The sequence below is a fragment of the Paroedura picta genome, chromosome 13 (genome assembly GCF_049243985.1).
Source record: "Paroedura picta isolate Pp20150507F chromosome 13, Ppicta_v3.0, whole genome shotgun sequence".
NCBI classification, from domain to species: domain Eukaryota; kingdom Metazoa; phylum Chordata; class Lepidosauria; order Squamata; family Gekkonidae; genus Paroedura; species Paroedura picta.
In genome coordinates this window covers 47,456,220-47,482,451 of record NC_135381.1, presented here as the reverse complement: position 1 = coordinate 47,482,451, position 26,232 = coordinate 47,456,220, and the positions used below count along the sequence as shown (strand labels likewise).

The window sequence follows — 26,232 nt, the reverse complement described above, 5'->3', positions numbered from 1 at the left end:
TTCACAGTCAGAGTAGTTCAGCAGTGGAATAGGCTGCCTAAGGAGGTGGTGAGCTCCCCCTCACTGGCAGTCTTCAAGCAAAGGTTGGATACACACTTTTCTTGGATGCTTTAGGATGCTTAGGGCTGATCCTGCGTTAAGCAGGGGGTTGGACTAGATGGCCTGTATGGCCCCTTCCATGATTCTATGAAACTCTGGGGTTTCCTGATGGCCCTGGAAGGGTTTCCTGAATGGATGGGAGTTAAATAATGTTTAATATGTTGTTTAAATTTCTTAAACACCTATCAGGTGATAGGACTATATATGGTTGTATCAGAATAACAAATCAAACACTCAAATCAGAAAAGGTCTATCTCAGCAAAAAAGAAGAAAAAGAAAAATTTATTGCTGACTGCAAGAGAGAAAATAGGAAGATTTCTTTTAAAAGCCCCCCACCTGCCTCCACACAGCTTAGGGGGACAGACTTCCCTCCTCCTGCGTTTTATCCTCACCACTCCCAGTTTGTTGCCCAGCTGTGGAGCCCTCGAGGCTTCCACCACCTGCTGGCACTGGAGCGAGGACCACGGGCGCTTTAAGCAATGGGGCAAGCATGTCACCCCCACCGCATCCACCCCACAGTCTTGTAGGAACCTTTGGGTTCCTAACTTGTCTAGTTAGGTTGGGTTTTGTTTCCCTTTTTGGTTTTGTATCATTAAGCCCCCACCAAAAAAAGCACTCCTATCTGTAACTTGTAGAGAAAAGGTGTGATGGTTATGACATGTTCCCTTTGGAAACACAAGGAGGGACTGAAGGCAAAGCTTGCTGTCCGCTGAATTCCAGGAGGTTCACGTAACACAGTATTGCACTATAGAGGCCTACCCTGCTACAGGTCAAATATCCAGATGACACTCCCATGCTGTCGCCACAAATGCATGCCTTCTCCCTTCCAGGCATTCCATTTTCAAACTTGACACAAACTGGAAATCAGTTTTCCTTTTGTCTCTTTATACAGCCAACATACTCAGCTGTGAGTGGTCTTTAAACACAAAACTGCAAGATATACATAACCTACATCACATTGCTCATATATAACAGGGGCGAAAAGCGCAAGAGTCAGTGTCCTGTGCATTCAGAACAGAACATTTCTCAAGAATAAGCTTTTCGCTTCATCATCTATGCCAGGGGTAGTCAACCTGTGGGCCTCAAGATGATCATGGACTACAATTCCCACGAGCCCCTGCCAGCAAATGCTGGCAGGGGCTCCTGGGAATTGTAGTCCTTGGATATCTGGAGGACCACACGTTGACTACCCCTGATCTATGCCACACAATGATGACAACAGCAAGTTACAAGCAGAACCCAATTGGGAGAGAAGTGCCTCTTTTGAAACTTTAGCCAGAGAACTGAATAAGAGAACTGAAAAAGTCAGGATTGAAATCTCAGTTAATAATTTATATATCCTTCCTTGGTTCATAAAAACCATACATTTACATTTTTCTTAACAGTTAAAGAGGAAGTCTTCCACTTAACAAAGCACAAAACAAAAACCAGGAACTGAACAAGTGCATTTATGTCAGAAAGAACAGCTCATCGGCACAAAGCCCCTCCCCCCCCATTCTAATGCATCTTCATTCAGACAGACCCTTAAAATAAGTCCAAGAAGCCAACAGCTTTGGTAAAGACTGAGACTCTATCTCCCCCCCCCCCATAAAACCCCTTTGTGGTTTCCAGTGTTCTTTCCAACCTCCAGCTGTTTGCAGATTGGCATCCAACGTAGACGGTCCAGAACCCACCATCCTTCCCCAAAACAAAACGTTGCACTGATGTGATCAAGGCAGCTGGCAAAGGTACTGTTCCCAAGCTCGTGCAGGATTTGAAACCTATTAAATGCGGCCCCGTTCTTTACTTCACGAAGCAAACTGTCCGGACGTGCCTGGCTGAGCAGCAGGTGAAACCAAACATTTTTGGTGAAGAATTACAAGTAGGTGAAGCAGCAAAGGGATCCAACTCCAGGCAACTTTCTCTCCCAGGCATGAAGGTGGGATTGAAATGTTTACATTTAAAAAGGTGTAAGGTGGTGTTCTATGGAATGCAAATTGGCGGACTGAGATCCCTGGAAACTGATAAATTTGGGGCATTGGAGGAATTATTTTACATGTCCCCCCCCCCCAATGAAATTGTTCCCAGAGCACAGCAGACTTCAAATGGGGTTGGCCTGCCCCCTGGTGGACATTTGGTATAGCAGGAGACAAAATAAACGCTGCGTGGGGAAGAGGTCAGTCAGGAAACGGCTTCACAGAAGAACAAGGACAACGCGAGCAGCCATCTGCCGATCCCTTGGGCTCTCTGCCATGACGCCTGCCATTCTGTATTATAGACATCCTTTGTAGGACAGCACGAGGACAGAAAAACCCACCCTGTGTCCTGGCTACAAACCCACCTCTCACATTCTGCAGTCTTTGCTTCTGAACCTCCCCCTAAGGGGCAAAGGTCAGGATCATCCAGCTGATGACGAAATAGAACAGGAAGATGGGGTACACGACGAGGGCCTTCCGATTCGGGGGCTGACTGTCTGCCAGGAAAGCCGTGGAGGCTGGAAGGAAAGAAATAAGACAGAACACAAGATCTTAGTCACAGCAGGAAAACCAATTCCAGACACAAAAGCAGAATCAAAATTAAGGTCCCCTTGACATGCAGATGTCAACTGCCCCCGACTTTATTTATTTACTTTTGCATTTATATGCCGCTCTTCCCTGTACTCTCAGAAGATTAAAACACAGTACAATACATAACAGAACAAGTCACTCTATGCAAACCAAGAAGCCACTGTACGTACACCATTTGGTGACACTGACTGGTTCAAAATAGAAGAAGGAGTGTGCGAAGGCGGAAGGAATATAAATAATCTTCGATCTGCTGATAACACCACCCTCCTGTCAGAAATTAAGGAAGGCCTAGGACAGCTGGTTAGAAAGGTCAATGAAGTAAAAAAGAATTTTGGCCTTTTCTTAAACACTTAAAAGACAAAACAAAACAAAACAAAAAATGACCACTGCGAAAAACAGACATGTCATAATAACAACTGATGGTGAAGAGAGCAAATGCGTTCAAGAATTCATTTTTCTTGGATCACAAATTTATGTGAGCGGTTATTGCAGTATGGAAGTGAAATGTCGAATTCCTCTGGGTCACTCAGCAATGACAAGCTTGAACCGAACATGGAAAGGCAAGGACATTAGTCTGATTACCAAAGGTAGATTAGTTTAGCCTATCCTATTTTCAGTAGCCACTGACGGCTGTGAAAGTTGGACAAAGAAAAAATCAGACAAAAGCAGAATCACTTCATTTGAATCCTGGTGTGGGCTCCATGGACATTTGAAGCCTTCTGTGAGCTCCATGGACAGCCAAAATCATGAACAAGGAAATTCTACATCGCATAAAGCCTTATATATCACTGGTAGGCAAAATCACGAAACTCCGGCTCTCTTACTTTGGCCATATCATGCAACCAAGTTGACAAAACAACGTGGTGGTCAGACACAATCAAAATGGACACCGGCCAGAACATTACACAACTAAAAGAAGTGGTCCAAGGTTGGAAATCGTGGCAGCAGTTGAGCCGAGGGATCGCCAAGAGTCAGACTCGACTGAATGGCTCACATCATCATGAGGCCTCTGAATTCATTTGGTAGAATGTTCCATCAAGCCATGACTGAATATGCCCTGGCCATGGTTGAGGCCAGTTTCATTTCTTTAGGATCAAGAATCCCGAGTAGGTTTTGGACAACAGACTTTAATGCTCTCATGGGAGAGGCAGTCTTGTAGATACGATGGTCCCTAGAAACATATTATTCCCCCCCTCCCCTGGGGAGAGAGCAGATGTCATTTCAGAGAACAATCTGGTTTGCAAAAGCTAATCCATTATCACACACAAATTTACAATAGTCTCCTTTTAATGCAAAAATATTTAAATAAATAAAACTGAGGGCAGATACAAATCTATAAATAACAAGCTCAAATCAAGAAAATTTATTTTCTCCCCCTTCCCTTCTAGTGCTTTGGTCACAATTATACACAAAGACCTTCACAACTCAGGTCACTGACTTGTGCCTCACTCACACATTTCTCAGCAGAAAGAAAGGCAGTTCTCATACTAATGAGGATCTGACACTAAGGAAGCTCTTGCACCAGCTTCTACTAGATTGCCACGGTACACTTTCACAGAGGTTGGAATTGGGCCTGCAAAGTTATCCAGGACTCAGGTTAAGGCTTATATGAGAAAAGGGTCTACAGAAACAAGGAAAATATTTCCCTGCATCAGCTCACTGAAGGAGTTGGGTTTTTGCTACCTAAGGAGTCCAAAATCAACTTACAATTGTCTTCCCTTCCTCTGCCCACAACAGACACCCTCCCTGTGAGGTAGGTGGGGCTGAGAGTGCTCTGGGAGAACTGGTCTATGAGAACAGCTTTAACAGAACTGTTACTAGCCCAAGGTCTGGACATGGAGGAGTGGGGAATTAACCCACTCTCCAGTTTACAGGCTGTCACTCTTGACTACGATACCAAGCTGGCTCTCTAAGGTGCTGAGGTGTTAGCAACATCACTTCCAAGTGGGAAATATACTGAAAGCCAGCAAAGACCACCAACTGCTGGCCAAATGTGTTGCAATAGGCACAGCCAACATAAACAATGAGACTGGGAATCTAGGCTTATCCTTTCCCGGAGAACTAAATGAGTGAAAACTTGGTCCTTGAGAGTAGGAAGGATCATTAGCCACCCTCCAAATGGGATTCCCAGCACAAGACCTCATGGGGAACCTCCAGGCACAGCCTCACTTCTCAGTAGCACTGGCCACCTTCAGGTTCAAGGGTGCGCATCCCAAAGCTCTTCCAAAATACGCAAAGCCGCAAGAGAGGAATGCAGGGCGGCCTAGGCTACCCTCCCCCCACCTCGCACTGCAGCCTTACCTAATGTTGACCAGCCGAACATCGCCATCACCACCAAGAGGCGCACAACGAAACCCGCGGTCTCAATATTTGCCAGGAGTACCAGTCTGCACACCAGGAGAGCCACTGTCAATGGCAGGATGCAGTAGCCCAGGACACAGAGGCTCTGGAAGAAAGAGCTGCCGGAGACAAGGAGGGTGGTCACCTGGGCTAAGACACACAGGCTGGCCAAATGCCCGGCTATCTGGGGGAGGGGGGCCCAGGGGCCGGGAGCAGAACTGGCCAGGGCTGCAGTAAAGGTGAGCCCGTCTAGCATTAAGCATTTCACAGTTGTGATGTTCAGGTACAGCATTACTTGCAAATGTTACAGATCACACACAAACCCCAGGAGGAATGAAAATATTTTTCTTCCTTTCTGCAAATGAACCCACAGGCCATTACATTTTAATCAATTTTCTCAAGCCAGAGGTAACACGGAGCCGCATTCATTTCTGCAACAACATGTGTGTTTTCAATATCCAGGGAAATTTGCAACTAGGGTAGTCAGGTACCCCCTGGCAACCAGCAGAAGTGAGAGGGAGGCCCAAGTCATGTCACTGGCAGCAATGCAGCATGTACTTTGACCCCCTCTGTGCCTTACTTGCCGAGGGATTTGCCCCACAGAGCTGCCTGCTCTTTCTGGCAACCATATCCCCTGAAGGCATAACTGGATAGAGAGGGACATTTCCCCCTCCATGGTGAGGTGTGGTGCAACAGAGCCTCAGACTCACCAGCTCTTTCGCCAGGTTTTGGCTGCATGCCAGCCTGAATAAAGACACTGCCCCCCTCCTGGGTTGTATCAGCCCTGAGGAGAGGGACCTGGAGGTGTCGCCTGAAAGGGCTCCTCATTCAGCATGGCTGTTTTCTAAAGGTTTGGCTGCAGCCCACCAGAAGGAATCCCTCCCCCTCCCTGGCTTCTCTTGGAGCCAAACAGAAGCCTGGAGAAGTGGCCCTGAGGAGGCTGCCTGGCTGGAGAATTTCTGGCCCCCACCCTAATCGAGAGCTTTGCGAGTCGGGGCTGTTAGGACCTGCTGTCATCAAAACAGAAAGTCAAAATGAGTGGATGTCAAAGACCACCATGCAATTTCGACTTCTTGTTCAAGCCAACAAAAGCAGCCTTCTCACTGGTGTTTTTCCTTTTTGCTTTATTTGCACACTTCATTTCAGTTTTCTCAGGAACTGGCCATCAATCATCAATCAATTAAAATAAATCGTATGAAAAATGTTTTAGGTATGGGCATTTTCTTTCTGGGGAGTGCCTCCATAGCTTTAATCGAATCTGTGATCCGTTGCTCGAGGGTTAGTGCCGCCGAAAAAGAACTCACATGGTTCCTCCAAGCAGCTTGGAATTTAGCGTTATGACAACAGCACCAAACCAGATGATAACGAACACTTCGGCAAACTGAGGCCCTCGGTCTTCCGTACTGTCTGCTGACCTTCCCTGAAGCATTCTGGGGCAGAGGAGAGAAAAAGATGAAGAAGAACAGGCACATCACTTCCTTTATACCAACTGTGCCCAGCAGGGCTCCCTCTGCGGAAGTCAAAGGTGAGCACCCTGGTGAGCACCAAGCTGACTTTGACTTACAAGAATCATGAAAGACAGGCCCAGAAAGCTTTGGCCTGAATAAGGGCGTTCAGATGTGGCTATTTACTCAAAGTGATTAATGCTCCAGGTGCCGCTCTGCTGCCAAATAAGCCACAACTACACACACCTCCAAGCAACATAGTGGCTGTTTCACAAACAAATCTACATGGCCCACCAGGGAGACCAAAGAGGAGGATTTCTCCTTTATACAAGTGTGTCACGAACACACAAGGCATGAAAAAACAATTGCTCACTCTGGAATTTGCAGTTTGCATTTACTCTTAGAACTCTTACTCCAAGGGCCACCCCCTCCCCCAGCAGAATGAGTCGGGGAGGGGAAACAAGTACTTACAGTGCAAGCAATACACACAGGATTAAAGGCCCCCATAAATCCCCTGTAAGGAAATGAAGACAGACCCATATGAAACCAACAACAACTTCCCTGGGCAGAACAAGATTCCCAGGACTGCTCCCCCCTACCCTGAATGTAACATACAATAAGCAAATGGCCACTTTTAGTCCCAATCAAAAGTCCCCGTTCTTATCCTTCCTCTTAAAATAATATTGCAGAATTTTTCTAATTTGAGACTAATTTAATAAATCAGAGGCTTTGAGTTTACTTCTGCAGTGTTCAAGATTTCTAAACTCCTGCTGTACGTACAGTCTCTTAGGAGGGTGCTGCTTTTTTTAGGATACATCACGTGGACAAATTTCTTCCCAACCGCTTTCAGATCTCGCATCTGAAAAGTTGAAGAAGTTATCTGCATTACTCCACAGCCTAGGTTTACAGTAAAAGAACACTTTGCTAAGATCTCCTCCACAATCACACGATGCATCATATAAAGTATGGAGTATCTTTCTGTTTGCTGCATCCTTCAATATCAATACAAGGGCCCGAAAACGTATTTCATAATTCAAATTATCATTCTGTTCAAGACTGAAAAATGATGGTGAAGAATTGGCATCTCTCCAGCCTTGTCCTAAGGACATTACTAGTGCCTTTCCCCCGCAAAAACTGGATAGTAAACCCCCAAATACTTAAACTCAGTTAAATACCTGGAAACCTCTTTACTCAGAGAGGCCATGTCCTCTAACTAATTCTCTCACAAGCATGGTTGGAGGCTTCCACCAAGCTGCATTTTGCTTGATAGAAACTAGCATACTCACAATGGTGTCTCTGACTGGCTCATCCAGAGTGGAGTAGTCCTCATCGGGAGAGTGAGATCCCACCGGAACAGTGATTTCACCTTCCACTGGAATATCTTCAGATATTGACACATCTGCAAGGCCTGCAAACTGGATGCATTCAACAAGCTTTTAGAATGTGGGCAACACCCTTTGCCACTTAGTGATACAGCACCAGATGCTCTGTAGGTGACTGCAGTTACTTGGGCCTAAGAGTTTTCAGTCCCTGCGTCTGTCCCTGCTGTCTTTCATGCAGACCTTTTTCTCCGCAATTGCTAAACACATCAACATAATCAGAGTGCACCCAACCATAAACAAGGAAGCCAGATGTTACAGATGCCTGACTGAGGGGATGGCAAACTGAAGTACTTTGCATATTGGCATCACTCCAAATTGCTTGGGGAGGGAAGGTGGCATGGTAGAGCTGCTCTTGTGAGATCCTGACAGCTAAGCAGGGTTGGTACTTGGATAGGAGACCCCCAAGGAAGGCTCTGCAAATGAGGTGAAAGAAATGGAAAGCCAGCTCTGCTTCTCATTTGCCTTGAAGGCTCCCTGCTGTGGTGACCAGATGCTGGTTGTGATTTGTTGATGTGAGAAAATGTTTGCAGGTCAGGCAGGTGGGGACAGCTCCTTGGAAGATCCACCCTGGCTTTTACAGCCAGGGCGTCACACAAGGCTCAAGCTATACCTGACAGGAGCAGAGGTCGGTATTTACTTGCCCTAATGGTGGAGAACAGGACTCAACAAATCCCAGGCAGCAGGACATCAAATTGCTGAGAAATCTCACTGTGAAATTTCAGTTGAGACACAAAGCTTATTTATCATTTCATATCATAACTTCTGCTGCATTGTGTAAAAATGTGCATGCATGAGGTTCTTGCAAAGACTTGTTTAGTAGATGAATTCATTTCTTAATCTGTTGCTTTCTATAAAGGCTCCAATATTCAACTAAATGAAATATTTTAAAGGTGTAATTAAACTATGACAAATTGGGGAGCACTTAGTCTGGACGTAGCTTTTTGCAGTGGTGACGACAACCAGAATTTCCCTGTTATGTACTAACACACTATTTTGTCTTAGCATTAATTATGAGAAAACACTCAAGAGTTTAGGGTTAGGTTTTGAGAGTTAGCATTCAGAAAACATAATCCTTAAAACAAAATCAGAGAGCTGAAAAATGGGTCTGGTTCCAAAGTAAATTTGTAAAGGTTAGGAAAAGAGCAAGCAGGTGGGATCTTATGCACTGAAGTGCATTTCTAAAGCACATGCCAACAGGCAGCACTGGGTTAAAATGAAGGGGAGGGTGGAGGCCTAATTTCTAGCCTGCTTCCTAAAATGCAAAGTGCTCAGCCTCCAATAAGGCCCTCTGAAGTGGTGCTGCCTTTCCCAGTGTCCCTTCTAGCAACTGAGGGGTCAGCAGGCACCATATGGATCTGACCTCAACCAAAAGAGGCACGGAGGAAGGAGATGGGAAGCTCTCCTCGCAGGGGCAGCACAGGGTTGGGGAGGAACGGGCGCGGGGGGGGGGGTGTCTGGAGGAGGCTGGGGCCAGGAGTTTAGGCCCCTTGCCCAAAGCCCACCCCAAGTTGGTGCTTTCTGTAGCCGTCATATTTTAGAAGAGAATACAAAATATTATAATTATTGTATTTCATTATGCAATTATTTCATGCTCTCTAACTCATATATAAATACTGTTATGTGTAACCCTTGATATTGTATAAATACACTGATGACCATATTGGTATCCCCCCCCCCCCCCGAGGAAGGCGCACAATGCGTCGCGGGGAAGGGGGCCGCCCAGGCCGGGAGCCCCCGCGGGCAGGGCCCCCCTTGCTCTGGGGCAGGGTCTGGGCGAGGCCTGGGGATGCCACCCTCCCGGCGCCAGAGAGCTGGCAGCCCTTCCCCGGGGGCGGCGTGCGCGCAGGTAGACTGCTCCTGCGCGGGAGGGTCCCCTCACCAGAGGCTTGGCCGCCCCGCCAGCCGCCGCCGCCGCCTCCTCGGCCGCCGCCATCCCGACGTGGAACCACCGACGCCGGCGCTTCCTGCCGCCCAGAGCGACCCCGGGCTCCGCTTCCGCCGCTCCCTCCGCGGAGACGCCGGCGCCTCCCGCAGGGCACCTCTGGCCGTGCCGACTCTATGGTCTCGACGCGCATGCGCCAAGACTGTGCCTCTCCGGAGGCCGGTGAGGGACTTCCGCTCGCTGCCGTCGGGCTCCTGGGCGACCCCGCCCGGGTCCCGGAGTGCGCAGGCGCTAGTCTGGGAGCCCCGGAGGAAACCACAATTCCCATGAGCACCTGGTGGCACGGATCAGGTAGCGGCCGATGGGAATTGTAGTCCGCGGCTCCTGCAGAGCCCTGATCGCTATTTAGGCCGCAGGATCACCCCTCCCCCTATGGCTTTATGCTCCCCCCCCACGTCTCTCCCCGAGGGGGGGGATACTCAGCAGGTGGGCAGGTGACACCGAACTGGGCGGACCGGCAAATACTCCGGAATGGCGATCCCCGACCTGTGGGCAGCGGACCACGTGTGGTCCTTCGACCAATTGGAGGTGGGCCTCGAAGGACGCCTTCTTCCCCCCCCCCCCCCCCGGCCCTTTACAACACACTTCGGGTGTCCTTGTCTCCCATCATCTCGTTGCAGAGAAACAAGCTCAGGGTTCCCATTGATTTGTCCTTGTCATGAGTTAAAATTTCCATGGAAATAAAATGTTCCTTATGTTCCTTGTTGTGGCGTGTCTGTCTCTTATTTTGAAGGGATGTTTAAACATTACCATAGCGATCAGATAGCGTAAGGGCAGTGGTTGAGAGTAGAGGAGCAAACTACCCCCCCCCCCACCGGGCCTCAGTAAAATTGTCAAGCGTTGAGTGGTCCCCGGTGGTAAAAAGGTTGGGGACCACTGCTCCACAAGATAGAGACAGAGTTCAACGAGATCTGAACACAATGGAAAAATGGGCAAATGAGAACAAGATGCAGTTTAATAAAGATAAGTGTAAAGTTCTGCATCTGGGTCAGAAAAATGAAAAGCATGCCTACTGGATGGGGGATACGCTTCTAGGTAGCACTGTGTGTGAACGAGATCTTGGGGTACTTGTGGATTGTAAACTAAACATGAGCAGGCAGTGTGATGCAGCGGTAAAAAAGGCAAATGCCATTTTGGGCTGTATCAACAGAGGCATCACATCAAAATCACAAGATGTCATAGTCCCATTGTATACGGCACTGGTCAGACCACACCTGGAGTACTGTGTGCAGTTCTGGAGGCCTCACTTCAAGAAGGACGTAGATAAAATTGAAAGGGTACAGAGGAGAGCGACGAAGATGATCTGGGGCCAAGGGACCAAGCCCTGTGAAGATAGGTTGAGGGACTTGGGAATGTTCAGCCTGGAGAAAAGGAGGTTGAGAGGGGACATGATAGCCCTCTTTAAGTATTTGAAAGGTTGTCACTTGGAGGAGGGCAGGATGCTGTTTCTGCTGGCTGCAGAGGAGAGGACACGCAGTAATGGGTTTAAACTTCAAGTACAACGATATAGGCTAGATATCAGGAAAAAGTTTTTCACAGTCAGAGTAGTTCAGCAGTGGAATCGGCTGCCTAAGGAGGTGGTGAGCTCCCCCTCACTGGCAGTCTTCAAGCAAAGGTTGGATACACACTTTTCTTGGATGCTTTAGGATGCTTATGGCTGATCCTGCGTTAAGCAGGGGGTTGGACTAGATGGCCTGTATGGCCCCTTCCAACTCTATGATTCTATGACTACAACTCCCATCAGCCTCTGCCAGCAAGCTAGGGTTTGGCCGCCCCAGGCGAGACTTGGTTGAGCAGCAACTCTTCCACTGCACATGCCCGTGAAACAGGGCAGGATGTCCATGTAGTGTCATCCGCAAAAGGAAAGTCTTACTGGAAAATAACAGTCTTTTTATTCATTTTAATTGCAAGTACAAAACGTCAAATAGCATTTCAAGTTTAGGGGCTCATCAAGGCTCCTTCAAGGATCCCTCCAGAAGACCCCAGAAATCAACAAGTAAAACACATCTGTTTAAGTACATTGGCAGCACTGTAACATTTACACAAATATCAATGTCAATTGATATTTCAAATTTCAATTATTTGAAAAATAATTTACAAGGACAAAATACAAACTCTGTATGACGTTCCCAAGGAAATCCCTGGCTGCAAAACTTCAATGTGTGAAAGAATTAGGCCCACTCAATAAATATCAACAGTGTTTTCTGTTATGGAATTCAATAGACCCCATTTAGCAAGGGAAGAATAAACAAAATTACCAGCAGCTGTTGTAAGAAGCACATTCTTTAGGAAACAAACCGCACATACAGCCCTTACAATCTTAATAAAATTATGCCCAACGATCAGTGAATAATGCACCGAATCACATTTTTGCAATTCTGTGCATGAATAAATCTGATGAAATTTTAGCAATACAAGTCTCTGGAGAACATCCCCAATGCCTACAAGCTGTGGGGTTTCCTATCATGTTCTGTTGAGTGAAATATTCCTCAATTCTCAGTTTCCAACCATGCCATTGTAAACAGATGTGCTCCCTTCTCAATCTACTGCAGTCAAGAGCATTGCTTAGAATGGGATGGTGAATGTTCCTGCAGAGGACTCTGTAGAACTTCCAGACTCATTGGAGGCGGCAGCCTGTATTTCACAAGGACAAAGAGTGTTATGCCCGCCCCAAATGCATTCTGCAGGCTTCTGAGGGCACACAAGAGGTTGTGGATGCAAAAGGAGCTTGCCCCAGCTGCCTCCTGGGGACCATACACCTTTCAAGCTTTTGGAATAAGGATGATTCCTAGTTCAACCTCATTGCAGCTCCACAGTAAGGTTTCTATAAGGCAGGGCAACATTTTGTTCACAGCACATTGAAGTAAAAATTGTAAACATGTCCAAAAAGATCACCCCAACATTCCACAGACATGAAAGAGGCTTATTTCCAGTAAAAATGCAGAGTGTGATGTTGGCTTTACAAGACCACTTTTTGCACTATGGCATCTCTGTAGGCACCTTTTGGCAGATATCTTAATGGAAGTATATTACAGGAACTCTGAGATTCAGTGCAACCCTAACGTCAAGGAAATCCATACAGTAAGGTGGCCAGAGGCGGGACAGTCTCGTATTTTGGGCGTTTGCCCCGTGTCCTGCGGTGTTTTCTAATTGTCCCGAGGCGTTCTCCAATTACATTTTTAAAATTAATTTATTTATTTTTGGCTGCGTGCCCAGCAGGCAGCCCAGGCTCAGGAGGCCCCCGCGCAGGCGCCTGGGCTCTGGGGCGGGGCTTCCCGGCCGGCTCTGCTGCCACCTGCTCGGGCAGCTCTTCCTGGCCTGCCACCACCCTGAGGTCGGTCGGGGAGGGAGAGCCCGCCTGCTGCTGCCACCGCCACTGCCACCACCGCCGTCGCCCCGCCGCCGCCCTTCTGAGGCCAGTCGGGGAGGGGGGAGGGCCCGCCTGCTGCTGCTGCTGCTGCCACCGTGGCAGCGTGTCCCGCCTTGTGGCCCCAGAAATCTGGCCACGTTACCATACAGTCTCAGAGAAAATGTTCACAATCACATTTTCCTTCACGGCTGCGGTCCTCTATGTGCTGACATCCCAGGAAGCCCCACCGCACTTAATGGCACTTCAGCATATGCAGGTATGGGCTCAGGTTGCACAAAGAAAGACTTATGGAGACACAGCCACTCCACAGACAGTTTCACTAGATGCTGACTAAAGGACTTTAGCAGTCATCATACAAGCAAAGCAAAAAGACGCCTGTGTGTCTTGAAATTGTGTCCCTATCATACAAACTGCCCAAACTCAAGAAAGATTTTCTGGAATAGCACACTGGCTAGTCCCAGTTACATCCCCAAGGCCATGATCTCCTCCAAGGTGTTTAGAGTTGGGCCTTTCCAGAAAGTACACATATAACTCAAAAGGTTAAAAGGTGCAGAGCACTTTCTCCCCCAAAAGATGGGCCAACTGCCATTAGGAGAAAGTCCAGAAGATAAAAATGATCCAAAGAAAACTCCCTAACTGAGCACGTATAATTTCGGTTTTCCAAGGAAGAACAGCAACAAAGTCCTGTAAACTGATTTTAGAAACTTCATCAAAAATCCACCAGGAATGGAAGGTGTAGCTAAACAGACAACATTTCATTTCCTCTGCCCTGGAAATCCACATAAGCTTCACATGCCTTTTAAATTGTGCTCTTAACGGCCACAGAGAGGTGCAAACTCCCCCCAGTAGCATCTAATCCTTTGTATTAACAACTGCATTACCATTTTTATCCTAGCTGGCTTTTCAGCTGGCTTTTTTATATGCCTGGTATGCTAAGAAGCAGCATTTGTGGTCAGACAAAATCAGCAGCTCCTCAGCAAATAGAAATTCCTATTATCTCATCCCAGCTATTTCATTTTAATAAAAAACCAAAACTTATGCAATTGACACTTGCAACACAACAGCTGTCCAACAACCTGCCATGGGGCTAAAAAGGCGGCCCATTTCTGGCTGGGCAGAACATTAAACTGCTGTAAGAGTGTGATGTTGACTCCAAAGTGGAGGTAGATTGCTCGCTGGGCCCCTGTGCGTCTCAAAATGAAAATAGTTTGAAACTGTAAACCACAGGAATCAAGTGAGGCCTGAACAGGAGGCCAACAGGAAGACAGACAGGAGCAAAAGTAAACCTGGAAGACTCATGGCCAGATCGAGCGGCGGGTGGGGTGGGGTTCAAGTGGAGACAAAAACATGCCGTGCCATTCCTAAGCCTGACCCAGCAGGTCTGTTTAAAGGGGCATGTGCAACCCTGCTACGTTTATTTTAGAAAATGGGTTTCCTCCTTTTGTCTTAAAAGCATCTAACAGAAATACAGAATCAAAACTAGCAGCAGTCAGTAGATCCTAAACCCCCTAAAAAGAGCAGACTCATGAGACAAACCCCTGGCTGCTGCTCCCCCCCCCCTGCAGATCAGCTGCTCAGAGGGGGGATGGGAGGGCGCCCCAATCTGCCCTTCCCACTAGACAGCTGATGATCCACACCTGCAGCTCATTAAGGAAAACCTGGCATGAACAACCCCAGAGCACCATCTGGGCTTTGGTGGATCAGAGCCAGAGAGAGAAAAGAGGACTCCTCTAAAACATGGGGTGTGGACTGAGAGTCCAGATGTGAAGAAGGGCAGGGGTGAAGAAAAACTGCCAGCAGATCCTCCTTGCCATGAAAGAAAGACAGACAAAAGGAGGGAGCCTAGGAAGGGTCCCGTACCTCCTCTGATAGTTGCATAAAGTTGAGGAGAAGATGCTAAGCGGGGTTGACTGTGTGGGACACCAAGGTCCTTCTATCTTTCAAGACACCTTTGCTATGAAAAGGAATCTGTGGTCACACAGCTGGAAAACGAGACTGATCGTGGCACATAGAACCACAAGGCCACCACCATAAATGTGAAGCTCCCCCCTTCCCCTGGCATTGCGACTTATGTGGTGTTTCCCTGCCTCAGTATTAGTGACCAATGAAGCCATCATGACAAGCCATACAGGATACTGGAACACAAGCTTAGCTGTACTGCATATCTGAGGTGGTGGTGGTGGTGGGACTTCATACCATCTGCCAATTAATGGGAAGCCCCCATTTCCCCATACAAGAGGCCCCATGCGCATGCTCCCTAAGCCAGGCTCCTCAGACTGGCCGGATGAGGAGAAGGAGTCCTCCCCCACCTTCCCTTCCACCTCCTCCTGGCCAGCATCATCTCTGATGTGCTCTACTGCCCACTCCCTGAAAGCATTGAGCCCTCAGAAAGAAGCCAAGCCCAACGGATAGAACGGACGGCATCCCTGTAGCTCTGTGCTGGAACATGGAGTCAATTCTGCCGCATTTCCCTTCACAGGATCCAGATGGCAGAGCTAAGGCGAAGACTTCCTGCTCTCAGCTGCACCACCTGGCACCAGGACAAAGGTGTGGGGGGGAACTGCAGGGACACAGGAGGCCCCCAACAGCAAGCATAAGTAGGGCATCCCAGTCAAAGACAGCTGTCCGCCTCAGAAGCTGGGAAAGTTCAAGACGAGCAGCACCCTGCACTGCCCTGAGAAAGAAAGAAAGAAAGAAAGAAAGAAAGAAAGAAAGAAAGAAAGAAAGAAAGAAAGAAAGAAAGAAAGAAAGAAAGAAAGAAAGAAAGAAAGAAAGAAAGAAAGAAAGAAAGAAAGAAAAGATTGAAGCTGACAAAAGTTCTCTTTCACTCACACACACACACATTACAAGAGCCACCTCATCCCCTCCTGGGCAGTGGCTCATCCTGGCTGTGACAGGATCTGATTCTCTTGGGGGGGGAAGAAACTCCCCCGAGGCAACAATCTTCCGCAGAGCTGCCCCCTATAAAAGTCTTCCAAATGTGAAGCAATTCAGGCAGCATCTGCAAAGTAATTAAAATGAAAACAGAATTTAAAAAAAAACCTGCAAACCTACTCAGAAAGATTTCTCCTGAATGAAAGTTCCCTTCACAAACTAAAAACAAACCTTTCCTCTGTCAGGAGACAGAACAAGACACCGTTTTGGTGGCACATCTAAGAGCTTTTCCTGAAACGGAAGGGAAGGGAGTTGGCTTTCTCCAAAATTACCGTTCAGAGGAGAAGCAAAAGGAAGCCACCCTCCCCCTCCAGGTGTAAAATGGCACCACCACCCAAATGCATGTCTTTTCCCCTTGCTGCTGGAGCCCCCCTGCCCACAGAACAATAAACATATTGGAAATGTCAGGCCCAAATGAGAGGCTTGGGGGCATCTGGCATCACGGCTGTCTCAGCCAGCAGCAATTCTGCTCCCCTGGAGGGACACAGGAAGGTCAACAGTCCACACAGCAGCCCCTTCAGGCGGTAGATTCAAGCAAGAGCAGCCCACAAAGGGCGGACCACAGAAGGAAGCTACAGTCTTCTGGCTACTAGACAAGAGGACAAGAGGCCCACCCAACCGGGCCGGATCCTGGTCCAGTGGCGCCAATGGCTGCATTCCATACTGGCGATGGTCAGTGGTTCTGAGGTGTCATTAGAAGGTCTCCGTGCTCTTTGCAAATACTATCATGAAGATCCAAAAGGTGAACCACAAATAGTAGATAATCACCCGGCTTCCTTGTCCAGCTGCCCCAGTGAGGATCTCACTCCACATTCTGCGACTGATTGGTACCCAGCTCTCTCTACGGCCCAGCAGTGGGGATTCCAGGCAGCTGTGGCCAAGCAGCGACCAGACAGAGCTCAGGCCAAGGTCAGAACAGCAAAGGGCTTCCACATCAGCTGGCCAGGGGGAGAGCCCAGGTCCACCTCCAAGTGCCTGAAATGCTCGGTCCGAGGAGAAGCTGGCTCCAAACAGAGGAGGAGATCCCACTAAGGGCAAAGGGCTGCTGAGAGAGGCAGTGATGGCCAGGGAAGAGCCCCCCTGGTTAGGTCACAGGCAACGGGGCATCCTCCTCCACTCTGGGTGCGAAGGCCCAGCAGCAGCTGGGTGCCGGCAGTGCTCCATCCCTCAATCCCCGGTCTCTGCCCCAAGGCTCCGAGCATCCTCGCTCTGTGAAGAAGAAGCCACAAAAGAGTCAGGAGTGGACAATGGCAGCACAGCTGTGTGAGCATCGTTTCAGCAGCAGTCACCACAAGGCTGCCTGAGGGATGGAAAGAGGGGCTTCAACCCCCCAAACGCACACACTGATGGCTCCCCAAGAAGGTGGAAATGACGGACTGCACACCAACAAGCGTCCAGCAGTCTGACCTGCTTCCTGCCAGGATTCAGCTGGATTCTGCCTATTTTTAAGCCCCGGTGTGCATACGTTCACTTATTTTTTAAAATAGAAAAGCACCATCCATTTTGAATCAGTTGCAGAACTGCTGGAAAGACTATGGGGGGAGGGAGGAGTCGTCCCGTCACCCAGCCCAGCCCAGCCGCCCTGTACACAGAACAAGAGCTGGTCCAGAATGCTGCGAGTGTGCTTTAAAAACAGCCTCGTTGTGGCCGCACACAGCCGAAATCGCACCGACACTCAACGGAAAGCTGGGGGCGGCCAACGTCCCCCCAGCCCCTTCTTCCTGCCCCCGCAGGGGCTCTTCTGGCCCAGAGAAAAAGAGTCCTGTGCAACTTACCCTCTGCTCCCCACTTTCAGCGGTAGGACTTCGGAAGGATGAACAGGAGCTGTGATGGGACCCCGAAGTGAGCCTGGCCTCTGCTGCCACCTCCGGAGTGCCGCGGGCATTCCTCTCCTCCGCATCCCCTCTGCGCCGCAGCTCGTCCTGCGTGGAGAAGTCCTGCAGGTCGAGCTCCGTGCATTCCACAGGTGCATGTGGCCAGGGATGCTTCCTCTCCGTGGCACAGGAGGAAAGAGGCGCTGGATGGGCGGAGTCCCTGGCCTTGCAGGAAGAACCCCCCGCAGGACTGTCGCTGCACCCGGAGTTCCGCGTTTCCAGCGGGCTGACTTTAGGACTGGCAGTCAGCCGTTGGGGGAAGCCCCAGTCTGCCTGCCGAGCTGGCAGGGGGAACCGGAGCCCGTTGCCTGCAGAGGGGAAGAACCGGACAACTTCCACTGGACCTAAGGCCAGAAACAGGACAGGCGAGAATCCTGGAGTGGGAGGGGCCATCCAGGCCACCTAGTTCGGCCCCTGCTCAAGGCAAGACCAGCCTACAGGGTGCACGAAGAAGCAAAAGGCCTCCCAAAGGAACCCGTTTTTCCTCTGCCTGCTGGTCCCTTTCCTCACAAGGAGAATGGTGAGGCCTCCCTTTGGAGTCCTTGTTGGAAATGCAGTACCAGAGAATATACCTCTACACCAGCTGGCCATTCCTGCCAACAAAGCGGCTTAAACTGGGGCCCTTACCCTTTAAGAAAATAATTTAAAAGGGGATTGAAACGGGGAATCAAGTGTATTAAATGAAGAGCATAACCTTCTTTTTTCTGTTTTAACAATGTAGATTACTTGTATTGTATCATCTTTAATCTTGGAACATAAAATAAAAATCTTGATTAAAAACAAAACAAAAACAAAGCGGCTTAAAGGAAGGGAGCCCTTCACTGCCCCAACTGCCTCCCTTACAGGAAACCAAAATTCAGCCATTGGAAAAAGCCCTTCCCAGCGGAGGCCCATGTATTTTTAGTTTACAGTGGCTACTTCCATGCTCAGAGCGCGAGCCATGCACAGCAGAGATTTTGTAATAGAGACTTTTATCACTCTGCGTACAGCCATGTTCCCCAGCCACTGCCAAGGAGAAGAAGAGGCGGACACTGCAGTACGCCTCAGTTAACGGCAGATGTTACACATGCACACTCAGGGCCAACAGGAAGAGCTTTTAAGTCCCACTGATTTCCTCAGAGGGGCTAAGCAAGTGCCTGAGTCTCTCCCCAAGGAAAGAAATCAGTGCAAAGAGCCTAATTGGGGCAGGATTGCCCCCAAGTACATATGTGGCTGCACAGGGACGCACCCAAAGCTAGACTCCCTCTAGTGCAGATTGCGTTGTGTTTTTAATAACTGTTTTGATACTGTAAGCCACTTTGAATTCTGGGAAGGCAGCGAATAAATGTGTTAGACAAAGAAATGCCCCCTATATGTCTCTCGTGCACCCACCCCCCTGGCGGACATGAATCCCTGAGCTGGCACACGGCTTAATTGACCTCCAGGGATTCCTGGCCACCCCCTCAAAGCCCCCGGGCACCACGGCTAGGCAGTCACCTTCCAAGGATCCGTGACAAGGGCTTGCGCTCTTGACAGTCAAGCAAGAGGGATTTGGGAGTTGCTCGTGGTGGAAGAATTCGGCTGGCCCCGCAGAAGCCTGAAACGTCACCCTCTGGCCAGAGAAGTCCTCTCTCCGCAGCAGCCCTTGCAAAAGACACAGAAGGAATGAAAAGCATGCTGGACACAGAGGGAGGAAATGTCTGCGAGCTTAAAATGGAAGTCCAGAACATTCTCTAGTCCACAGGTCATTGGTGCATGATGAGAGACTCATGCATGCAGGTAGGGACTTATATGCCACTCCTCTCAGACATGCCATCCTGGAGCGGTTTACAGAATCTAAAACTCAATAAAACCAACGTATTAACATAAAACGGGTTAAACATTTGAATCATAAATTTAACACAATAGCTTCATCTGATAGCCAGCCAGCCAGCCAGCCTGGAGTTGGGTATTAGGCAGTGCTGGAAGAGGGAGGGAGGGAGGGAGGGAGGGAGGGAGGGCAGAAGAAGCAGGAGGGCGGCACAAGATCAAGATGTGTTTATAACCGGCCACCACCAGAGACCTAAAGGAGAGCGCCATCTCGCAGGACGCAGAAAGTTCAGGCAGAGCCCTGATCTCTCTCAGGAGCCCATCCCACCAGGCAGGGGCCAGGGCTGAAATGTCCCTGGCTGTGGCTGAGGGGAAATGTATTTCCTCAGGGCCAGGGATCCTTAGCGGATGGGTGTTGCCCGATTGAAGAGCTCCCTGGGGAACATATTCATCCCCTCAGGTGCGCAGGGGCCCAGATTGTGCAAGACAGAGCTTTCCCACTCCTGGCCTCCACCTGGTGGAATGAGCTCCCCAAAGAGATCTGGGCCCTGACTGAGCAACCGCAGTTCCTCGGGGCCTGTAAAATGGCCAGTTGACAGTTCTCCTGCTGGGCATGGGGTGCTAGGTAAGAAAAAGCCTAGAAAAGACGCTCCAGAAGCCTGGGGAGAGACCCCCCCCCAGGAAAGCGTGGGGAGGTGAATGTCCAGGGCTGACTTACCCCGTTGGCACTGGCTCTTCCAGAACCGCTGGCAGTAGAGCAGGGAGAGGAGGGAGACCAGGAGAATGATCAGGAGGGCACTGCTGGTGAACACCACCAGGGCTTTGTCAAGGGTCAGTCCAGCAGGGTTTCCTGCCTTCTCCAGGGTAACTCTGGGACGGCCTGCGAAGGCAGAGAGCAGTTGCAGGATCAGTGAGAGCAGGGAAGGGGTGCGTGCGGATAAACACGTAGAGGCAGCAGTCCCAATTTTGCCTACTCAGAAGTAGTCCCATTTTACTCCATGGAGCTCACTCTCAGGACTGCAGCCGTAATCATATATAAACAGTCATTCTGCTGGCAATACGTTACGCAGGTTTGAATATCCAGCTTTTCTGGATGCAAAATTCTGATTTCTTTCTAGAGCCATCTCCACGTTATCTTGCTCTTCTCTGCAATGAGTACAGCTACTCTAGAATGTAATACTTTACATTCTTTAGAGCGGTCAAGACCCCAGCTGCCGGCACCTACACTGTGGCTCTGAAGGGGGGGTCTGCTCCGTGCAGGGGACGCACTCCAGATCCTGCAGACCTCCAATCTGCGTTTTGCTGTAGAAGCTGCCGAGAGAAAGGAAGCAGACAGAGGCTTTAGTGGGTCTGATAAATGGGATCAGACAGTGGTGTGATAAACTTGGGGTCGACCAAGATCCTTCTTCTGCAAAGGGCAGCCGTGGAGGTTTGAAAGATGAAAGATGAACAGCTGAGAAACAAGGGGAAGGAAATGGAGGGAATTCATTGGCCCAGCTTATGCTTCATCCCCCCCACACCAATAGTACATTGCAGTCTGTTCCTTCTCCCCCCCCCCCCCCAGTGCATTCAAGGATCATCCTAAACAAAGTTATGCCCGTCCTTTAATTCCACCGTGGCCAATGGGCTGCTTGGGGCTGCACTGCCAGTGATCAATTCCTGTGAGGCAACATGTGGAAATTGTATGCAAAACCGATACCCGCCTCCCCCCCCCCCGTTGGCCCAGTGAGCTCTCAAGGTTCCCCCCTTCTGCAGTCTCTTTCCTCGGGGCCGCCATGCCATGAAGCCTTAGGCCCCGGGGCTTGCAAATCCCAGCTCTACACTTTAATCCAGGGCTTCTCAGCCACTGTGCTGGGGCACCCAAGGGGCACTGTGCCATGCAGGGGTCTTTAAAAATCAATCCATTAAAAACAGACAAACAACTCCCTTATATGGGTAGGCTGACCCACCCCCTCCAAGAGTGGCCAATGAGGGCCCTGGAGGGGTGGGAAGGGGAGTGGCCAGGCCAGCCGAGGCTCCTGCCCCCTCTTCATCCCGTGTCCGGGAGGGGACGCCTTCCTTGGGATTGGGGTTAGGACTGGGTGCTTCAGATGCCGAAGTTGGCAAAAGGATCTTCTGCAAGCTTCTTGCCTGGGGTGGCGGGGGAGGGACCTTCTGTGACTCCCCAAAAGCTCAACTTCACAGTGGGAGCTCCTTATTGCTGGGCTTCCCAGGTGTCCTGCTCTGTGGGTCTCGTCTGTGGCAGAAAACCTGCAGGTGAGGCACTGACGGCCCCTGGGCAAGGTCCCTTCCGGCTGTCACCTGACTTCTGGGGGTGAGGAAGGCAGAGAGATGTGGCCAGGTGACATCACTTCCAGTACGCCTCGAAGCCTGGAAACATTTTCAGGTGTGCTTCCCGCCCAAAAGGTTGAGAAAGGCTGCTTTAATCACGACACCAAATGAGCACTTAACAGGTTAGAATCACAGAGCTGGAAGGGGCCTCCAGGGTCATCTAGTCCAACCCTCTGCCAAGGCAGCCCTGTTAATCTTAGCCCTGTTCTTCCATCCGGTTGCCATGTCACTCCCACCACTGTGACCTTCATCACTGTCAGCCCTGGGCTGGCAAGACAGTTCTCATGGCTCTTACCCAGGGAAGCACGCTCCGCACACTGCATTCAAGGAGGCCGTGCACTGGGACTTCTGGATCCGGTTGATGAGGGTGCAAGAGAGGCAGGGCTTGCAGCCATGATGGCCCCAGTTCTCCTTAAACCTCCTTGGACGGCACAGCACACATTGTGAGTCACCGCCTTCTCCGTAGCCACACTCCTGCAAAAAGACATGGCAGATCCATCAAGACGGCCCTGTCGGGACCCACCTGTTTACCACCAAACAACCACAGCGTGAAGAGAGGGCCAGCCTATGTGAAAGAGCCATCCCAGGGGAAAAAGACCAATGGAGATTCTGCACTGTCCCTAAGAAGGCACTTCTTGGAGGAGGCCATTCGTCCCACAGCCTCCTGGGAGTTCTCCAGGCAGGGAACCGCCCCCCCCCCGAACCAGCTTCATGTCTAAAGGAGGGGGACCAAACTGGGAAAGAGGGACCCAGGAGGGGCAGGGGGAAGGAAGGAGTGCTACTTGAATGGGAGACTGGATGTTCTGGGTAAGGGCCCAGTTTCTCTGGTCTGCCTGGAGCACCTCTGGGTGAATCTATCTGGGGGACACCCCCGTGCAGAGGAGCACTCTGTCGCCTGCCCTGGATCTGGCCCCAGAAGACCTTGTCTGCAGTCTTGCAAATACTCCGCTCACTTTGGAAAGCTCGAGTCCTGGTCCACATTCCCTGCAGGGGGCGCACTTCCCACGGTCGTCCAGGTATTCGCTCGCTTGGCACTCCACGGGGTTGGCAAGGGGGTGTGCTGCCTGAGGAAGACACGGGGGCAGAATTGGGGCACCAGTGGACGGAAGGGACTAGTGGTAGCTGCAGAGGGCACCCGTTAGCACCTCTCCCACTGGGGTAGAAGCTGGTGCGAGTCAACCAGCGGAGCTGCAGAGACCTGGCATGAGCTGGATGAGGCTCCGTTGCAGAGGCAATGCCGCCCCCCAGGCCTGTTACTGGTGTGTGTGTGTGGCGGGGGGGGGGGGGATGCACACTGCTTCCACAGCCTGCTCTTGGAGCACATAGATGCAGCCGGTTGTCGAAGCTTTTCTCAACTTTTTTATAGCTGGGAAACCCCTGAGACATTCTCCAGGCTTCAAGAAGCCCCAGAAGTGGGGCGATTGCGCAGAATTTGGCTAGGAAGCAGAGCTGGGTACAAGCCCACCCTTCCCTACCCCCTCCAGGGCCACCACTGGCCATTTTGAGAGGGGGAGGCTGGTTGACATGAACATATATGGTCATATCACCCAATAAATGTTTAACAAATTTTTAAAAATATATTAAAAATTAATTAACTCCCTTCCATTCAGGAAACTCTTCCAGCACAGTCTAGCCTTCTGGTTGTACCCCTGCCCTGAGTTGGAAGGCCAAGGAGCTCCTTCCAGTTACAACAGTGGCAGGGGGGGGGGAAGCTAGAAATGGGAAGCCCCACCTGGTCCACTAACGTACCTCCCCCGATGCCGACTCTAGGACATTCCTCATGTCTTTTTTGGATCGTGCCCACTGCAGATGGTGTAGATTCCAGCAACGGACACTGCCCTGCCCGCCACATTCACAGGCTGGAAAACTCTCTGGAGGGGCCCCATGTGCCGCCGGTGACTCTTACCTCTGTGGCCAGCATCAGCGCAAACAGCAGGGCAGCTCCCCTCATGTCAATGCATTCCTAACTGGGGGGTGTCTTAATCAGGAACCCAGAAGGCAGCCCAGGGGCTTCCTGGTGAATGCAGATCCCTGGAATCTTTAGGCAAAAGACACAATTAGTATGTTCCGGTAAGCCCCCCCCCCCCAAAGTGCTAAGCAGGACAAATCCCACCTACATTTATTTAACAGATTTTGGTGCCACCTTCGCAGGGTCCAACTTGATGCAGCTTGCAGCTGAAATAATAAAGTATCACTATAAAAAACAAGCCAAGGGATGGAAACAGCATAAAATAAAACATTAAAAAGGCCCCCAAAACCAGCAGCAGACCATTAAAAAAGATCTGCAAAGACAAAGACCTTCATTTAAAGGCTGGGGGGAAAGGCCCGTCTGGTGACCCTCTGACGACTTTTGTTCCAAAAGTTAGGGCCCCCGCCGAAAAAGGCCCATCCCTGGTCATACCCCCCCCCCCATTCATCAATATATCCAAACATTGGGGGGGGGGGATCACAATATAAGGCAGCAGGACAAAGAGTTACATTTTCCATACTTAAGAAGTTTGGCAATAAAAAGCTGCCACAAGAAATACCCACAATTCCTTCAGGGAATCGGAACCCTTCATTTGTTGCATCTGTTTTGAAGCATGAACGGGAGGCAGGATTTCAGGCTTCCTACATCTCTCCTGATTCCTAAAAATCACTGCCAGTGACTGCATGCCGGGGCTCTCTAGCAAACACCGGTCTTCGCAACTACACAACAGAGCTGGGAGCCCCCCCTCGCCCCCCCCCCGTAGCTCTTGGCCAAGTTTGAGCCTCCGGGCTCAGCCCTCGGAGCGCTGTAGGTATCGCGCACCGCTGGATGGAGGCCCCGCAGCCACGGTCTCTTTTCTGCAACCAACTGGCCCTCTGCATCGCCCCCCCCCCACCCCCCAGTTCTCCACGTGCCCCTCTTGGCGGCTCCGGGAAGGAGAGCGGCCGGGGCCCCGGGAGGCCTTGCGCCGCAGGGTGGGCACCAGATGCCGCCGCCGCCGCCGCCGCCGAAGAGCCTCCTTTGCGCAAAGCCAGAAGAAGCCGCTTGTGGCCCAGGGGGGGCTTGGGGGCTTGGAAGCGCTGCAGGAGGAAGGAGCTGCCAGGGCGCGGACACCACGCGCCCTTCCTCCGCGGACCCTCTCTGGCGCGCGCGGAGGAGCCGGCAAGTCCGGACATGCCCGGGCGGGCGGGCGGGCGGGCGGCGTGTCTGGCGCTGCGATCGCTGCCCCCGCCGGGTCCCGTGCCGGCCCTGCCCTCCAGCCCGGGCTCCGCGCGGCGCCCCGACGGCTCGGCCAGGGCCAGGGCCAGGCCCGGGCAGGCATGCAGGCGGGGTCCCCGTCCGGCCCCACCTGGCTCGCCGGCGGCGGATGCCCAGCGGCTTCTCCCTCGCGCCAACCGCTGCTGCGACGGGAGCCGCCGTGCCCTGCCGAGGGGGCGCCCAGGGGGGGCGGGCCTCGCGGGGACGGGCCGCGTCTAAAGGGGGCGAGGCGCGCGCGGAGCGGCCGGCCGGCTGGCCTCCCCCCCACCCCACCCCACCCCCGACTGTCCAGCTGCGGCGAGCCCCGCCCTCCCAGCACAGCCTGTCCGCCCGGCGGGCTCTGGGGGCCGGGAAGGAAGAGGGGACGCGTTTCTATCCCGCTTTTCTCTCCCTTCAGAGTCCCGCACCTTTCCCTTCCTCTCCCCGCTGGGAGAGCTCGGAAAGAACGGTCAGGGAGCCGTGCAGGGGTGGCGTCCTCCATCTGGGGCAGATGCCTGCTTAAATAAGCACTTACACAGCCCAAAGCCCAACTCTAGAATGAATGCAGCTCACGGGGAGGGCCTTGGCATCCCATCAGCAAACCGGGCATAACAGTGCTGACTTACCTTACAGACTGCCCCTTCTTCCTTTAAAACGTATACATAGCATTGCAGCCCTTTGGAAAGGCAAGCACTCACTACTTAGCTTGCTATTTCTCCTCCCCCCCCCCCCTTTTTGCAGAATCCCAGCCCTTAACTCCGAGCTAGGAGACGTTATTTGCCACAGAATGGCTGATCGAGAGGCAGCAGAGTGCCACGGGTGACTCACGAGAACAGCCTCTCCAAGGCTGGCCAGACAACCCCCTGGACAGATAGAGAAAGGGTCTCGCAACTGAGTTCTGTTGTCAAACCGTGATTGGAATGAGGGCTGTTGTGGGGGGATGTTTAACCCTTGCTTTCCCCCCCTGATTTGCATA

At 51.0% G+C, this 26,232-nt stretch overlaps 2 protein-coding genes across 8 annotated transcripts; both read right to left on the bottom strand.

Moving 5' to 3' along the window:
* Window positions 1–1,410: 1,410 nt before the first annotated feature.
* Window positions 1,411–9,863, bottom strand: YIPF6 (Yip1 domain family member 6). Its single transcript, XM_077307978.1, has 7 exons — window positions 9,692–9,863; window positions 7,717–7,845; window positions 7,211–7,289; window positions 6,902–6,944; window positions 6,290–6,415; window positions 4,947–5,104; window positions 1,411–2,572 (listed from the first exon to the last, which is right to left on the bottom strand). The coding sequence occupies exons 1-7, from the start codon at window positions 9,743–9,745 to the stop codon at window positions 2,457–2,459; spliced, it is 705 nt and encodes a 234-aa protein (XP_077164093.1). The 5' UTR covers window positions 9,746–9,863; the 3' UTR covers window positions 1,411–2,456.
* Window positions 9,864–11,627: 1,764 nt separating this feature from the next.
* EDA2R (ectodysplasin A2 receptor) lies at window positions 11,628–25,811 on the bottom strand. 7 transcript variants are annotated; one of them, XR_013226165.1, is made up of 10 exons: window positions 24,169–24,893; window positions 23,958–24,089; window positions 23,005–23,115; window positions 22,347–22,525; window positions 20,946–21,031; window positions 20,439–20,600; window positions 19,409–19,555; window positions 17,834–18,276; window positions 16,827–17,267; window positions 11,628–16,125 (listed from the first exon to the last, which is right to left on the bottom strand). XR_013226165.1 is itself a non-coding variant. In XM_077307675.1 (10 exons), the coding sequence occupies exons 3-10, from the start codon at window positions 24,000–24,002 to the stop codon at window positions 17,226–17,228; spliced, it is 1,215 nt and encodes a 404-aa protein (XP_077163790.1). In that variant the 5' UTR covers window positions 24,003–24,089; window positions 24,169–24,226; window positions 25,792–25,811; the 3' UTR covers window positions 11,628–17,225. The 7 variants fall into 7 exon arrangements, 6 of the variants coding, with proteins under 6 accessions (XP_077163790.1, XP_077163789.1, XP_077163788.1 ...); XM_077307675.1 differs by adding an exon at window positions 25,792–25,811 and having other exon boundaries at window positions 11,628–17,267; window positions 24,169–24,226; XM_077307674.1 differs by adding an exon at window positions 25,369–25,536 and having other exon boundaries at window positions 11,628–17,267; window positions 24,169–24,226.
* Window positions 25,812–26,232: the final 421 nt, after the last annotated feature.

Bases quoted from the DNA above. Each gene is read 5' to 3' on its own strand.
- EDA2R (XM_077307675.1), bottom strand. From the start codon at position 24,002: ATGAGGGGAGCTGCCCTGCTGTTTGCGCTGATGCTGGCCACAGAG. The intron at 22,526-23,004 runs GTGAGCGGAGTA...GTCTTTTTGCAG, and splicing joins CAGGACTCGAGCTTTCCAAA to GAGTGTGGCTACGGAGAAGG. The intron at 20,601-20,945 runs GTAGGTGCCGGC...CTGCCTTCGCAG, and splicing joins CCCCCCTTCAGAGCCACAGT to GCCGTCCCAGAGTTACCCTG.
- YIPF6 (XM_077307978.1), bottom strand. From the start codon at position 9,745: ATGGCGGCGGCCGAGGAGGCGGCGGCGGCGGCTGGCGGGGCGGCCAAG. The intron at 7,846-9,691 runs GTGAGGGGACCC...GAATGCATCCAG, and splicing joins GCGGGGCGGCCAAGCCTCTG to TTTGCAGGCCTTGCAGATGT. The intron at 2,573-4,946 runs GTAAGGCTGCAG...CTTTCCTTCCAG, and splicing joins GTTCGGCTGGTCAACATTAG to CCTCCACGGCTTTCCTGGCA.